At 42.0% G+C, this 15,720-nt stretch overlaps 1 protein-coding gene across 1 annotated transcript in view; it reads right to left on the reverse strand.

The window, feature by feature from the left end:
- Positions 1-15,720, reverse strand: part of UNC80 (unc-80 subunit of NALCN channel complex) — a 3,271,126-nt gene that overhangs the window by 1,486,800 nt on the left and 1,768,606 nt on the right. The window contains exons 34-36 of the mRNA XM_085648598.1: positions 10,935-11,000; positions 5,571-5,702; positions 4,760-4,903 (exon numbers count right to left, since the gene is read on the reverse strand). Coding sequence (XP_085504724.1) covers positions 4,760-4,903; positions 5,571-5,702; positions 10,935-11,000 — 342 coding nt within the window. The remainder of the gene's footprint in view (positions 1-4,759; positions 4,904-5,570; positions 5,703-10,934; positions 11,001-15,720) is intronic.

A 15,720-nucleotide genomic window follows, 5' to 3' on the forward strand; every position in this document is an offset into this window, starting at 1 on the left:
AAACAAGGCCCTGTCAGTGCAGAAAGTCCAGAGCCTTCCGATTCAGGGGTCTGCCGCGTTGCGCGGCCCCATCAGCTCCGAGTATCTGCCAATGGCAGTGTAGAGGCAGGTAGAAGCCACGAGCCCCTTTGAGAGACTCTAGTCCAGCGGCCAAGTGCAGGGAAGGCCGGAGGCCAGAGCAGCCTACCCCACGGGTCAGCGATGGCCCCAGCAGAACTAAGGGGTGGCACCACGTGGAATGAAGGTCCAGGCAGGCATCTGCGCTCAGGTTCCGTGGGCCCACAGCTGTCAACTCCTCATTGCTGCAGGAGAGTCACGGGCCCCCCACAGGCTCAATGCTATCCGCTGCCTACAGGCCCCACAGAGATGGCGCAATCACAGCACGGGCCATCCGGTCGGGGAAGTCCACATGGCCTAGACCCCTATTTCCTCTGTGGGCTCCACCGGCGCTCAGCAGAGGAGTCCACCGCCGCTCCCCGGGCACAAGGACTGCCACCACCACACAGGATTTGATCTGTGGGGCCTCTCATCAACAAGGAAGGCCCGCTGCATTACTCCAGGCCGGATCAGCCCCTGAGCCAAGATGGTGCCGGCCCAATTGCCACCGGCCGCTTACTGCGGCACCTTACAGGGCAGTCTAGGAGCCCGTTAAGAGCCTGTTAAGAGACCACGGATTGCTGTGCAGGGGCAGGGAAGGAGCAGCTAGGGTGGAATGTGAACAGGATCACTCAGGATTACGGCAGGATTTCACCAGCTCTGGTGTGAATGCCGTAGGTCACATCTACTCGGCCATCTTGCTTAGCCACGCATCTTATCAACCCATTCATTTGCCCACATGCTGTGGTACTCCAGTGATTAACAAGATATTGTTCTGATTGACCTAAAAATCTACAACTGGCATTGTCTCAGCCCTCAAATGCCACAGGAGTATGTGTGGACTGCTCCAAGCTTGGACATATCACTTGCAATCGCGAGAGGTCTGACAATATTCTGCCCAAATACCTTGCCAGTATACAATTCTCATGTATGTCCTTTTTGAATTTTGGTCCTTCTACCTCCACTTATCCATCATACCCAGTTGGCCTAGCACCTTCTGTAGCTGGACTGTGAACTTATGCTCTATTCCCTCCCAAAAGGCAAGTCTATTGTGCACCCCAGCCACTACGCAATTAAAATCTCCATCCTAGATCACAGGCACAGGGCCACTACACTATTCAATGAGGGAAAAGACATATTAGCCACATCTGGGGCATAGACATTCAGCAGGCACATGTCCCTGCTTTCTAGTGTGCCGGGTAATAGTACTTATCATCCCTCATCAGCCTCGACCTGCACCATTTCACTGCCCTTCTGCAGTAGTAGAAATACAAAGCTGATTAAAGTGCCCCTCACCATTTTTTTATAAGGTTTTCGTTTGTACATCAAGGTGTGTCAGAAGGAAATATCTATAGTGCTTTGTTTTAGGAATGAGAGCACTCTGTGCCATTAGATGTAATTAATAAATCCCCAGGCATTCCAGGTTAGTACTTTGACACTGATCGCCATAGCCCATTTCTATTTCCAGTCAAGGTGCCAATATTATTGTGATTCTCACTGCACTCATGATCTACAGTCTGACACCATATTGCTGCTGGGGGAAACTGCATCTCTATTTTATCTCTGAATCCCAACTTTCACTCATATGCAACTCCTGCAATTCAATTTCCAATTGGAACAGCTCCGGTCCTGGGTATAGGGCAATCCTCAACTAGACACCTATGCATACACTCATCAGGCCCAAACCCTATTCCACCTAGAACATACCAATTCAATAATACCTGTGTATCGTTGTGGGACACAGCTACCAGCACCCATAGAGTGCTCACCTACTGACCGAGGAGTCCTCCAAGTGTAACCACACCGTTCCGCGTGTTCCTGAAGGCTCCAGCCTCTGAGACTCCGATGCTGCCCGCATGGGGATGTTGTGTAGTCCCACCATGCAAAAAACATAACATGGGGTCAAGATGTCTCATTGTGCGTTTTATTTTCCCAGTTACCTTGCTCTTGAGAAGCCTGGGCCTCATCCGTGATCCCCCTCCAAAGATGGTTCTCCTGGTGAGTCAATAGACACAAACCTAATCATGCTCCTGTTCACAATCCCTCTCTGGTTCCAGGTGGGCTTCTCCCAACCCTCCACCCAATCCCAAATGATTTCCATTAAAGCAAAGAAGTGTGCTTTTTTGCTTTTAAGAACCCACAGTTTAACAGGATACAATAACATGCATTTGAAGCCCACTTCACTGAAAGCTATTTTTTTTAATATTTTCTGTGTGTCACGACCAACTGTGTAGTTCAGAAAGAGCTTTATAGCCACTCCTTCATATTGTGCTATGTTTCTACTCCCTTAGAACTGCAGTTTTGGACTACTATCAAGGATATTAAGAAAGCAGACAATGATCACCTGTGGTGGAGCCCCGGATCTCAGCATCAGAGCCAGTTCCCTTTGAGCTCTTTGGAATGAGAACTACTTTAAGAGTCCTTGGGGCTGGAGGGCGGTAATGATCCATTGTTTCCCCAAAAAAAGAGCTCTGTGGTTGGAGTTTCTGTCTTTTTGGTAAAATGCGCAAAATCCAAATGATTGCAACACGGACTCCCTTCCGCATGTTTCACTTTAGCCAACAAGGTTCAGACAGTTTCCTGAAGTCTGATAACAGAGATACTCATCTCATTCTTGTCGGTCCTGAGGGTGTTGACCGTCTCTGTGGCTTTGGACCTGGCATTCACCTTGAAGAGAGTAGTACACAACAAGTTCATCTCGAGGGACACAACATCAATTTCCTGCTCAAGTGCATCTCTTTGCTGTAGGCACCATACATTATCTCCAGATCCGTAACATAGGTCAATTCCTCAACCTAAAGCAAGACGGTTTACAAGAGCAACGTCATGCACCGGGGCACTGCCAATACCAGTGAGTCCACCTAGGCCTCAGCACACTCTTGGCTGCAGTCTTGGTGGGAAGGCAGCCCCCACTTATATGGCACAGCAGTCTGTATCTTCACTATCCTCTTTCAGCTCCAAGTTCGACCACCAGAGGATCCTTCCCACAAGGCTGGAGCTGCCAGCATCACCAGAGTGCGTTGAAACCCCTCTGTCGTTCCAGTCTTTGCACTGAAAATGGGGAGCAGTACCCATTGTCGCCATGCAGTTCCTCTCAATCCTGATACGCCTCTAAGATCTCTGTCCTATTCCCAATGCTTACCTCACTCTAGTGATGTGGCAATCAACAGAAAGGAAGTGCCATGTTAGCAGTTTTCCTAAGCACTAGGGAAATCACTAGGCCATCTCCTCTCACCTCAGGGACAGCGCATCCGGACTTAGAGGATCTCTTCAGTGGTAAAGCATGGCATAGAGAGTACAGTCCTGCTGACCCTGATGTGGTCATTTATGCTGAATGTCTCAGGATGTTTTAAGGAAGCCGTGAAGTTTGTCAGAAACACTAGTTAGCGGCCATCTTGCGGACCATGCTCCTGACTCCTGTAGTGCCTACTGATATAGCGAGGTGATACTGGTGCAGACTGTAAAGTCAGAAATACTGGCATTATTAATTTTACTAATTATAGAGTATCTCCTTAATGTCAAACAGCTAATCAACATTAATGATAGCAGTAAATCTTAATGCCAATCCTTATCAATGATAAGTAAGTTGTTGTTGTCAATGGTCTTGATGTCAAAAAAGTTTTAGACACAGAACGGAAAGGGAAAAAATGGAAGAGGGGTGAGACCGGGGTGTGGGAGAGCATATCGTATGGGGTCCTTCCTGCGTATTTGAGGGTGTCTCAACTGAAACCAAAGATAGGCATGAGATATACCTTAGTTTCATTTCAGGAGGTAGCACCATCGGCCTCTGTCCCTCACTCACTATCACCTGAAGAGAGTACCTTCCTGCCTCTATCCCTACTACACTGCATACAATTTATGGAAAGGGTGCACAGTTTCAACCAGACAAAACAAACTTTCTTTTAAAAAAACTTGGGGGTAAACTGCATAAACCCCCAGAAGAAAATATTTAGAAAATTAGATTAAAGGCAGGCCCAAAAGAAAAGTCTTTGTGCTTCTAGATTTTCTAGGTTTTCTCTGGTTGTGTGGCAAATCGAATGAGAAACTGGACTGATAACAGGGCACTGTGGGTGTCAAGGAACTGATGGAGTTAAATAGGTCATTCTTAATTCTCTTTGCAGGGTCTTCATGAATAGAGATTGCAACTAGACCTGCATTAATATCCCAGCAATTCCAAATCTGATGGTGAGCCCTAATGCAGAAAGTATCTCACAGTTCTATAGCTTCACTATATTTCACAGATGTAAATACTTTGACATTCCCCATAATTAGGCTCGCAATCGAAAACTTACTTACTAGAAACGGTTTTCCCATCACGAGTCCTCAACAAGTCCATCTTTAAACGGAGATATTATAATGTTTTATTACTATGTAAAAACATCCCGCATTGGAAAATGATAACTTATTTGTAATCCTAGGGCTCTATCCTGAATGTCTTCTTTGAGTTCATAAGCATTACAATGGCTCTGCATTTGTGTGGTGTGCTTATAAAAGTTAATGGAGATTCAAAAGCAGATGAATCTATGAAAGATTCACTGCTGGGAAACATGCATGTTCAGAAGCGTAATAAAACTGTGTTTTATTAGAATGGAGGTGGAATCCATAGAAAGCATATGACCAGATTTCATTTACACACCTTAAATAAGTATTGCTAAAATCATACCTGCCACACCATCCTCTCTGACGTCCCCATCTTCCATCAAGTGAACTATTGGTAGTACTGCGGCACAGATGCATGCTGGAAATACTGGTTGTGGTGGTTGTGGCATGTGGTGGTTCGAAGTATGTTCTGTTCCCCGCTCTTCATCTAAAATCATGAGAAAGGTATTAGAATCTTGTTTATTTTAGCTGATGAGGGTCAAATATAATAAAGGTATTGTGTTAAATTCTTTTGGGTTAGGGTGCTTTCTAAATGCTGTGTCGCTCTCAAAATACAAATATGGATTACACAACGAAAACATATTTTTCTATGGAGTCAAGGAGATTTGTAAAACTTACTGAAAGAAATCCAAAAGGTTTGTTCAGTAATTAAAATTTCTAAACAAGCATTAGCAAATGCAATGCGTCTGGCTTGTAATCATACTGAATGTCTGTAATACACTTATTGTGTCACATGGTGGCACTATTAATCCATGCATATTAAAAGATAGGTACTACTTTATTTTGAGAAAAAAGTCATAACGTGTAAACTTTTAACCATCTGTGATGTTTCAGTACTCTTTACAGATGATCAGTTACATGAGAGTTCGGCAACAAGCAACTAAACCTGTTTGTTGCCAGACGCTAAAAAGAAAATGTTGAACGTTCAATACTGGTGATGGAAGTAGTGGAAATTCCAAACTCTGCCAAGGGAGCCTCGCATTGAACCTGCAAAGATGGCTCACGGTAGTGAGGTGTTCATTTAACGGCTACAAAATGACTGTGCTTCGAACCCTGCGGCATAATGACATGCTTGGTCGTTGAGTACCAGTCACCTTCTGCACTGGCCGCAGAACGCATCGACCACACTGAGCCCCGGCGAAAGGAGTAGTTCCGGTGTGATGTGCTGGAGGTGCAGGATGGACTCACAGACAGGCGCCGGGATGCCAGATTGGTGACTTCTTCTACTGACAAAGAAAACTGGAGATATGAATCTTTGCATTGGCTGGATAGAGTGAGCCCACTCTACAAGGCTAAACTGTGCAGAGTTTAATAAAAAACAGTTAAAGTACATGGATTTCCAAAGACCCAAATCAACCAATGTGATAAGTGGGCATTAGAGCAAGACTAATGACTACAAAATAAAACAGAACATGTTACATAGTCGCTGTAATGTATCTCGTATTCATAGCCCATTAGACCCCTTAATGAAATATATAGGATGCGCATAATATTGTATAGTATGATTTCATGTGAATACCACACGGAGAGGCCCTTCTTTTCTTTGTTATGCAAATCAACCGGGGGCCTCTCCCACAACAATCATACATTTTCAGCCATGCAGAGACCGACTGAAAAGTGTCTCTCTAAAACTGGATTTATCACTTTAGAAATTAGGGATCACTTTGTGATCATCTTTCATCTACAACTGAAACATTTATCATAAGGGGTTAGGATGAAAGAACTAACTCATGCAAATATCTTCCCACAAGAGTTCAAAGTCAGCCTAGTCCAAAAGAAACCTAACAGCACTTCCATGTAGTCAAGAAGCCAGGTCAGAACGTTTCCACACACAACAGCATAAGATGCCTCAGCTCAGCCTACCTCCTTCCATGGAGACAACCTCCAGACAGAAACTGTGGACGTTTGTGAACACAGCAGTGTCCAAGGGACTGTCAGTGGTTACCTGGAAGAGAATAGCACCACCGACTGCATACACTGCGAGGCACAATGTGAAAGGTGTCTGCCTGAAACCCATGGCTTTTAACATTTTTGCTTGGTTAGAGTGTCACAAAGTGCTTTTGAAGTGGAAGAAAGGCGGCCTGTTACGTATATGTAGATGTCTTACGTGGTTCCACTCACTCAAAATGTAAGTCTTATCATTCCAACACAACTTCCCTCTTCTCAGCACAGCACAATAATGCTATTGTTAGCAGTTGTTTGTGGGTTGTTGTCCTGTATTGTCACAGTTGAGTAATATAGCACGCTCTAGGCTGTCTGTTTGCGTTTTACTGTCGAAGGTGCTGTATGCGTGATTAGTGTGTGTGGTATTCATCCTTTCCAACCATGGCAGCAAAACAAGTAATCGTTCCTTTAGTTAAAAAAGCTTCCTGGGGTGGCAGGAGCTTCACTACCTCCGCCGCTAAGGCTTGGAAGAGACTACCTTTCCACCTCAGAAATGCAACCGAGCTCCTCTCCTTCAGACGGGAGTTGAAAACCTGGTTATTTACATTATAGCTGCCCCACTTCGGGGGAACCAATTAGGCAGTACTTAGCGCCAGCACACCTTAGGGTAACAGTCGCGATTTAGAAATTTTAATAACATGATATAACATAACACCCTCTACTGCTCAAACAGACCACCATTCTCCTTCAAGGAAGACAGTTGCTAAATGCCCTTCCTACCCTGTTCCCAAACCATCTGGCATCTCCTGCAGGACTTTAAACAGTATTTCCAGGGTCATGTGACCACAGGACCTGTCACTGAATTGCAAACAACCTCTTTCCATTTCCCAAACCCAATAACGCCCAGGGTACTTTAAAGAATGTCTGTTAATTCCAGAAAACAAAAAAGTCAGCTCAGACAAAGATACAAATCTTCATCCGCACTCTTCTAGGTTTTTGGTGACTAGCCACTAGTGCTGGGAGTCATAACTATGGTAAAAAAGCTTCAACATCGGTTACCACATAACTAATGAACTCATATGCCACTGACGGAAGTGTCGCAGGTGGGCACATGATCAGATTCTTGTGGGGAAACTCACAATCATTAGACTACGTGCTGCTTACCATCGTATTCACCAAAGCCAAGGTTCCCTGGGTTCCACCCCAAAGAAAGACACGATCAAATATCCAATTTACATATATATCACACAGATGCTGGTGCAGGCCAAACGTCTCCATTCTCCCTACTGGGATATACAGATAATACAACCCATTCTCAGAAGTTAACATGAACCTCGACACTGGTAGCATCAACAGAAACGGAACAGACTTTTGACACACAACGTAAATTACATTTGTAAATTTTAATGCGTGTATATGTTGTTCCGTACAGGTTGTTGAGTGGGTTTCTTTTTTTACAAGTAGTTTTTAATATCTGCTTTGTTTTCTTATTTTCTACTGGTGGAATTTTCGTCAGTTTTCCTACAAATACTGCAGTTATATTTTGGTGATGTCTGGATGTATGTCGTTACAACGCACACTTTTACAACGCATGCACTTACAACGCATTTTTTACAACGCAACATCCACTACAACGCATTCCATTACATAGCATGGCACTACAACACATGTTTAAAAACTACCTTTACAACGCATTCCATTACATCGCACACTACCTTTACAACGCATACCATTACAACGCATAGTATAGGGGTAAAAATTACTATTCTAACTCCAGGGGGTGCAACAGTAGGGTAAGTGTTGGATTGCGTTGTAATGGTATGCGTTGTAAAGGTAGTATGCGATGTAATGGAATGCGTTGTAAAGGTAGTTTTTAAACATGCGTTGTAGTGTCATGCTATGTAATGGAATGCGTTGTAGTGGATGTTGCGTTGTAAAAATTTCGTTGTAAGTGTAGTGCGTTGTAACAGTTGCGTTGTAAAGGTTGTTCACCGTGATGTCTACTTTGATGTAAAGCCTCTTTGGAGCATCCTAGAAGTAGGAGCTATCCCCATTGTTGGATTCATGCATGCTTGGTCAAGGAGAGTGACTGTGGAATGCGAAGAATCATGAATGTTGGGATTTGGGGTCCCACTTGCTTTAGGAAAGCAAGGAGATGTAAGAGCCTGTTTGTGAGAACAGGCGTTATGAGTGAAAGGGCGGCAGATCTAAAATGCACAAACAGTCTATGTGTTCTTCAAAGAGACACTTCGATAGTGGGGGTGGTCTTTGGCCTTGAGATTGTTGGGAGGGAATACTACAAAAAGTACATGCAGAGGTATGAAGAGTTCCAAAATGGGGTGAAATGGGAGTATGTTCAGGAAAGGCGAAGGGTGAGTGAGACATATTGTTGAGTTGGGAAGTTAACACATTGCCAGTGAGTTAGTTGATGATGCTTCAGTGGTTGTGAGGAACTGAAAAACAAAGGGAAAACTTGAGAAGGGTATTTCGTATTTACCTCAAACCCAAAGTTCTTGGTCTAAATATGTATATAAAAAGGTATTTGCATCACTGGCTGACATGACTTCTTCCTTGAGTGTGTGTATAATTTTTTGCCTAGGTGTGTACAACAAATGCTTAACACTGCCCTCTGATACCCTAACTGCTCTCCCACACCACCACAAAATAGAGCTTTAGTATTATGTTTACCTCTGTAAACCAATAAGGGTCTCTTCGACCTCTCTGTACAGTCTACCACCTTGTGGTGCACTATATAGAGATGTGGGTGCCCTACACCGACACAAATGCATAGGACATAGTCTTTGGAGTAGAAGAATGGCCACTCTATATTAGTTGCCCATCTCACACAGTCCAAATGTATGGACTTTACACCCACTGCATGTGGGGAAGGGCAGAAATAGAAAGGTTGGAGGATGGATAGGGAAATTACAAAACTGAAATGCTGCAATGGTAATTTTGTAATCTATAATATAAGTTATGTCTCGGATCTCATTAATGCCATTACTCGGGATCAAATCCTCTAGATGAGAGTGCTTGCACTCCCAATAGGAGATTTTAACGCGCGTTGGGCTGGCTTAGGGGGTGACATCAAGTGTAGGCTATGCCACAACTATCGAGAATCATGGTTCCATTTGGTCTGCTGTTGTCCTGCCCTAGATCATCAAAGGAGTCTATTGTTAAAACCTATCTTTTTGGCAGAGGGAGTTGCTTCTTGTGCACAGGCATATTCCTTTTGCTTCAGCAGTAGACCACCTCGGGGGCTGGAGAGATGTGCTAAATTTGTGAATATTTTAAATCAATTATTGTCAAATGCCAGGGCATTTCTACTGAAACAACGTCAGTTAACAATGATATCAGTTACAATTAGTACTGGGCTACCTGCTTAGCAGTTGGGGTGTAAGTAAGAGCGGATTTGGAGAAAAGTGGCCCCCTAGGATGGACGGTGCCCGTTAGCAAGGATTAAACCTTCTTAGAAGGAATATTTGGCCTCCAAAGGCTCCTAAAAGGCTCCTGAAAGACATTATGGTGGGCATTTTTGTGGGTACCCTTGTATTTTGGCATTCTCCTCTGAAGTGGGAGGCACCAGGAGGGTGGGTCAGAGGTAAAAAGATGGACAAGTTCAGTAGGCATTAAGCTCAAGCAAGTATATCAGAGGATCTAAGTATGATAAGACTAGAGGTCAATAATCATTCTGCCCTCCTAGATTGCACTGATCCATTGGTGCCCATGGAAAGGATTTAGACATTATTCTAATCCGGCTCACCGTCATTTTAAACCAAATCTGTGTACATTTTTCTGACTCTGTATTATGAATATTTTATATTCATTATGAATTTTAGTGGATATGAGATTATGTTTTACTTTTACGAAGAAAATTGCACATTTAGACTGGGTTAGATCAAGGCACTTGGCACTTTAATAAGGTATATTGTGCTGATTACCTGAATAAAGGAATATCGCGGATTTTAGTGTTAATTAAGTATTTGAAAATCTAGACTATCGTTGTTTATTTTATGCTTAATTGTTATGGCTTTTATCAACTATACCATAAAATACTACAGATAATATAACAGTTTAACCCAATAAATACTTAAGCTCTGGGAGATTTTCACAAAGAAAATGGACAAAATTATATGGTTGAATATTGTGATTTTGTACCCAGGCATTGTTAGCAAGTCTCCACAAGCAGGGTGCATAGAAAGACACACATGCAGAATGTAAGACTTGCCACATCTATTCACCAACAGTGACCACTGAAAGTATGTGGAGTAAATGTCTACTGTTTCCTCGAGAGTGTGGGTTGCCTTTTTATAAATATGTTTTCAATATTAGCCAGGATGATTTCCTTTTTCTGCTAGAAACACTTCCTTTAGTTTTCTTAAAAATATTGCAGTTATTATTTGGTTACCAAAGCCTTTACGGTTTTCATGACTGGTGTGCAAATGTCACCTGCATCTGTTCAGGCACTTTATAATGACAAACAATAGGAGAAAGGGAGTGAGTGTGCCTTTATTTCCCAATTCCTCTAAAATAGGGAACCTTTTCTTACCAGTTTGTATTATGGGTGCTTTTACCTTTGGCTTCTGGCTTGCCACCCTTGGCGACCAAATCCGGCTTAACACCTGAGGTACTTCTTGTTCCTAAAAGCAGAATACAGTCTTAAGTGCCAAGAAGGTCCAGATATTTGTTCGATGTATCATTCAGATCTAAAACCGGTTCTTCCCTTTATCCATTGCAGGGAGCCCCGGTCTTCAAAATATTTTTTGACAGGTAGAATTTATCTTGCTCCTTGTCCATTCAAATTCAGTACTGGGATCAAAGAGTATCGGTCTGCAAACAGCAGCCCAGTGACACTCCAGTCCAACAAGCTTTCCAAATGCCCAATTCTCTACTCTCTGTCCACACCAACATTTTAAAACCATCAATAACAAAGTGTAGGAGTGGTAGGTGGATCGACTCAAATAAGGCAGACTATGGATTAAGAGTCTGGGCAGTTTTGCTATATACATTATGAAATGTTACAGACTATAGAATAGGCTAAATCAGACAAAGACTGCACTTTAACTTGTAAAGTGGCAGGTAAGAATATACTGTAATTTGCTAGCAATATGCCCTTTAAGAAACATATGGCTTTTGATGATGAAGAAGCTTGGTACATTGGAGATCATGAATGTGCCACAGGTCATAAAGTATTTGATAATAGTATGCACCTTGTAAAGTAATTAAACTTTCATCAATTGTTTTTATTACTAGGTGATGTAAAATAAATTTTAAAAGAGTCCCATTGGTGAGTAACTTGTGCTTGTAAGTGATGTACACCTTCTTCCACATACACAGAAAAATGAAAATAATTTCCAATCAGATGGGAGAAATGAGAGGATAACATACTGCAGCCTGTCAGCCTAAAATCTTTTAAGTGTGTATCTACCAAATGCTGAAACCCATTTTGAGCTTCTGTATTCCCTAAACTGACTGACTCAGGAGTAGCCTCCATGGTTTACTTGCAAATAATTTCAAATGGAATATAAGTCTGCAAAATCACTAGTGCCAACTCAGATATAGCTGCATAGACACTTATGACTTTTGGCTGGGGAATGTCCCTCACTAAGCTATACTATAGGATGCAGACCATAACCAAAATAACTATCAAGGTCTTTGAAGCTTTTTCTGGGTAAGAGCTGCCATAAGTGATGAAAAGGAACCACAAACAAATGACACAGAAAATAAGTTGTGCTGTCTTTGTTGCATATGTGAATATATGGAAAGAAACTAGGCAAATAGGAAGAGTGGGGTGGGAACGGCAAAAATGTAAGGGTCAGGTGAGTCAGGAAAACATGGAAAAAGTAAATATCAGACAGTTTCTTTTAATGAAGATCACATGCAGGTAGGGATGAATATTGTGGCCAGTAAGGGTGATAGAACAGTGCCTGTGAGCCTTTACATACAAATCTAAAATAGTTGTGGTCCACTATTGTTTGCAATAGGATTTTGGATGATAAGTGCAAAAGAAGCATGCCCTTAGTGAACACACTCAGAAAATAGCTGTATAATAATCTTTAAAAGAGTTGCAACGCTGATCACTTAAAGAATTGATTCCAGGATTCAGGCTTTGCAAAGGTATGGACTCAATAAATAAAGGACTTCCAGAACTTTGGCTTCAGTGAGATTTACCTTTATTTAGAGATTGCAGGGGGACCTTTGCTGACTGGCAGTTGAGAGTTAGTTGGCCCTGAAAGAATCACAGGCACTGTCTTTGGAATATCTATTTCATTTAATGCACTGTGTGTAGTTTACTGAGAGTATCAATTGTAGTTCTGCTCGTTCTCTTATATTTAATGACCCAGAACACAAAACAATTAGGGCAATTGTTCCCAGTGCATATGTTAAATCTAATGGGAGGCATTCCATGGGTTGATAGAAGACAACCAGTGTCTCTAATTTGGCCCCCTGCTAGTGGGCATATGTTGCCCCTAAATAAATCAGGCTAAGGTTTACCTACAAATCACATACTCTATTAGCAGACTTAAGTGTTATCCAAGTAGTGGTCTTCAATGTTTTTAGTCAAATCACTTGAAATCATAAGCTCAAAAGGCTTATGAGGTAGAACATAAGAAACAACATACAGGTCCTTAATTGGATCAACATATCCAAACAATGAATATAGGTGGAGTCACCTATGAAGCTGGCCCTAATCAGCAGTGCTTTACAGAGAAATACTCTCCTTCTCATACTACTTAATAAAAGCTAATGCAGATGGATACAACTTGTAAGAATCTTCCTGGATACACAGAGAAGAACGAAGCTTGTGGAATACACAGTATATATTAATTTCCCTCCTCAGAGCCCAGTAACCAGACCTTAGCCAAATGCTCCTATAATGCTTCTAATATTTACTTGCTGTATTAGATTAAGATTTTTCTTTTCCAAAACCCTGGTTGACCACCCAAAACCTATAAAAAAAATAACAGGTGGCTAGGCTCAGAGGATGATGAGTATGGTGGTGGTCATCAACTTAAGCTGGAATAGCAGCTTCCTGCAAATCTAAAATAAACATGGGGAAAATAATCTGTTCCAAAAGACCTTTGAATCACAACCAATTTAGCAATTTATGTATAATTATAGATGTGTGTTTATATCTTGCTGATTCCCACTTGGAAGCAGAGACGCAGTCAGGCTGAGGAAGCTCACTACTTATTGAACATGATAAACATCATGTTCTTTAAATCAACTTGTACAGTGAAGTGGTTAGTGTGCTCATACCGTGTTAACAAACTAAATTCCAGTTGGATTGGCTCTAGGCCCAGCCCTCAGATGAATGTTGGCATTAAACACTGGCAAGAAAACGTCTGGAAAGAAATAGTGGTCCTCTTGTCATGTACCGAATGGCGAAACACCTCCAGGGTCAAGGAGAAGCCGCTTTCCATTGGTACAATTTATCATGTCTGCCTCCGATCATCTGCGGGAATCTAATGATTATTCACAGTAGGTTCCAAGCAAACTCTATGCTTTGTAAGGAGTACCTGTGTGCATACAATCTTAAAGGGAACCATGATAGCTATATGTTCTATGTGCTATCATCAGAGCAGAGCAATTTCTACTTTATATGATAATGGCGTGTGCATAGACTGGGAGTGTGTCCAAAACTGCCAACAAATTATTAGGTGGCTTTGGATGACATGCAGCTGATATTCGCTGTTTAAGAGCAACTGAGCACCAGTGTAATACAGGGCCCCAACAAGTCCTGAGGATGAGATCTCAAATGAAGAGTAGTGTACTGCAAATAGTGGAAGAAACTTTATCCAAAAGTGACCATATGAATGTTAGTCTAAGCAGGGTTGAGTAAAGAACTTGCCACGTTCACTATCAATCCCAGATCAAACAGCTTTAAGGATTGATCGACACCTTAGGGAGGTAAGGTTTTAGCCGACAGGGTATTCATTCAGGGCCTTTCTATACATATCTGACATTACAGAAAGGCTGTAACTATTGTCATAAATAATTAGATGACGAGTACTTTACACTGGTAATGGTTTCTGCTTACCCCAAATATGATCTGTTTCCTCCACAAATTGATTTCCAGACATCCTCCTGGTGTAGGACATATCACCTATTCCACAGCTGAATTGCCAAACGTATCTACGTCAGTGTTACTTTCTTGAACAGCACTTTGAAAATAAAGAGCTTGAACAGATATAGGTTTCTCCTAAACATCACTGAGTTGATATATAGATGGGTTTGTGTTATATAAATTTAAGAACATACACATATGGAATCTTTTTGCAAAAGCTGAAGGTAACATCTCTGGCTCAGTAGTTGCAAGTGAACTAGAGCTATGGCTGCCAACTTCAAAAGCTTTGGAATTTCCTGAAGGAACTCAGGCAAAGATGACTGTTGATAATGAGCAGAAGAGAGAGAATTCATGAGGAGCGGCAGTTTGAATGGTGTCCACCAAAATCCAAGGGTCCATGGCAATGTTCTTTGATACTTGCAATGCTTAGAAATCTATACGGTCAATGGAACAAGACATTTGATTTGAGGGAGTCAGTTCTGCATATTATGAGCTGAGAAAAGAGAAAGGTTTGGATACATTGTGGTTTTTCATTCTGTTCACTGATAGATATGTTCTATTTTTGTGTCCTGAGCTGGTAACTCAAAAAGATCATGGAACATCTTTGAGCTGCAGCGTAAGGGAGACCACCCTGGATTCGACACTATTTTAAGGACCACATCCATGCTTTCTTGCCTTGTATGGAGCAATACATTTGGTGGAATCATTTAATCAATGAATTTGCATATTTTGTAGGAGGTGACTTTCCAAAGGCCAAACATTTCTATTTATTGATAGCTGCCAGGCCCACAGGGGACTGATTGACAGGACAGACCTCTGTATTTATAGTTTTCCTCTTCATCACAACTAGAGATGATTGTGGTTTCAATGGATGCTGGATGCTACTTTAAGTACATTAACCTTACTGAAACCCATAATCCCTTCAGCATTGTGGGGTGTTCTGACCTAAGCCTGATACAGATTATGGCTTCAACCATAAGTAGATGGGAAAAAGCACAAGTTACTAACCATAGATGCTTTTGTACTAGTAGCCCTTTGTCCTTCTTTCTCCATGCTCATTAAACATCCAAACTGCAAAACAATATAACAGAACATCTCTTGCACAGTATACATATAAAATGTTACTTTCCTGTAATAAAGGTTCTCCAGAAGAGCATCTTTCCTGTATTCATACTTTGTTAAAATCCTTCCCCAATTGTTGACTCCGGAATACTTTTAAAATACACTTCACTGAAGAGCACATTTGTGCTATCAGAGTTTACGATCCTCACCAAAGACTTACATGACACTGT

Source organism: Triturus cristatus, chromosome 3_2, assembly GCF_964204655.1.
Source record: "Triturus cristatus chromosome 3_2, aTriCri1.1, whole genome shotgun sequence".
Taxonomy (NCBI): Eukaryota; Metazoa; Chordata; class Amphibia; order Caudata; family Salamandridae; genus Triturus; species Triturus cristatus.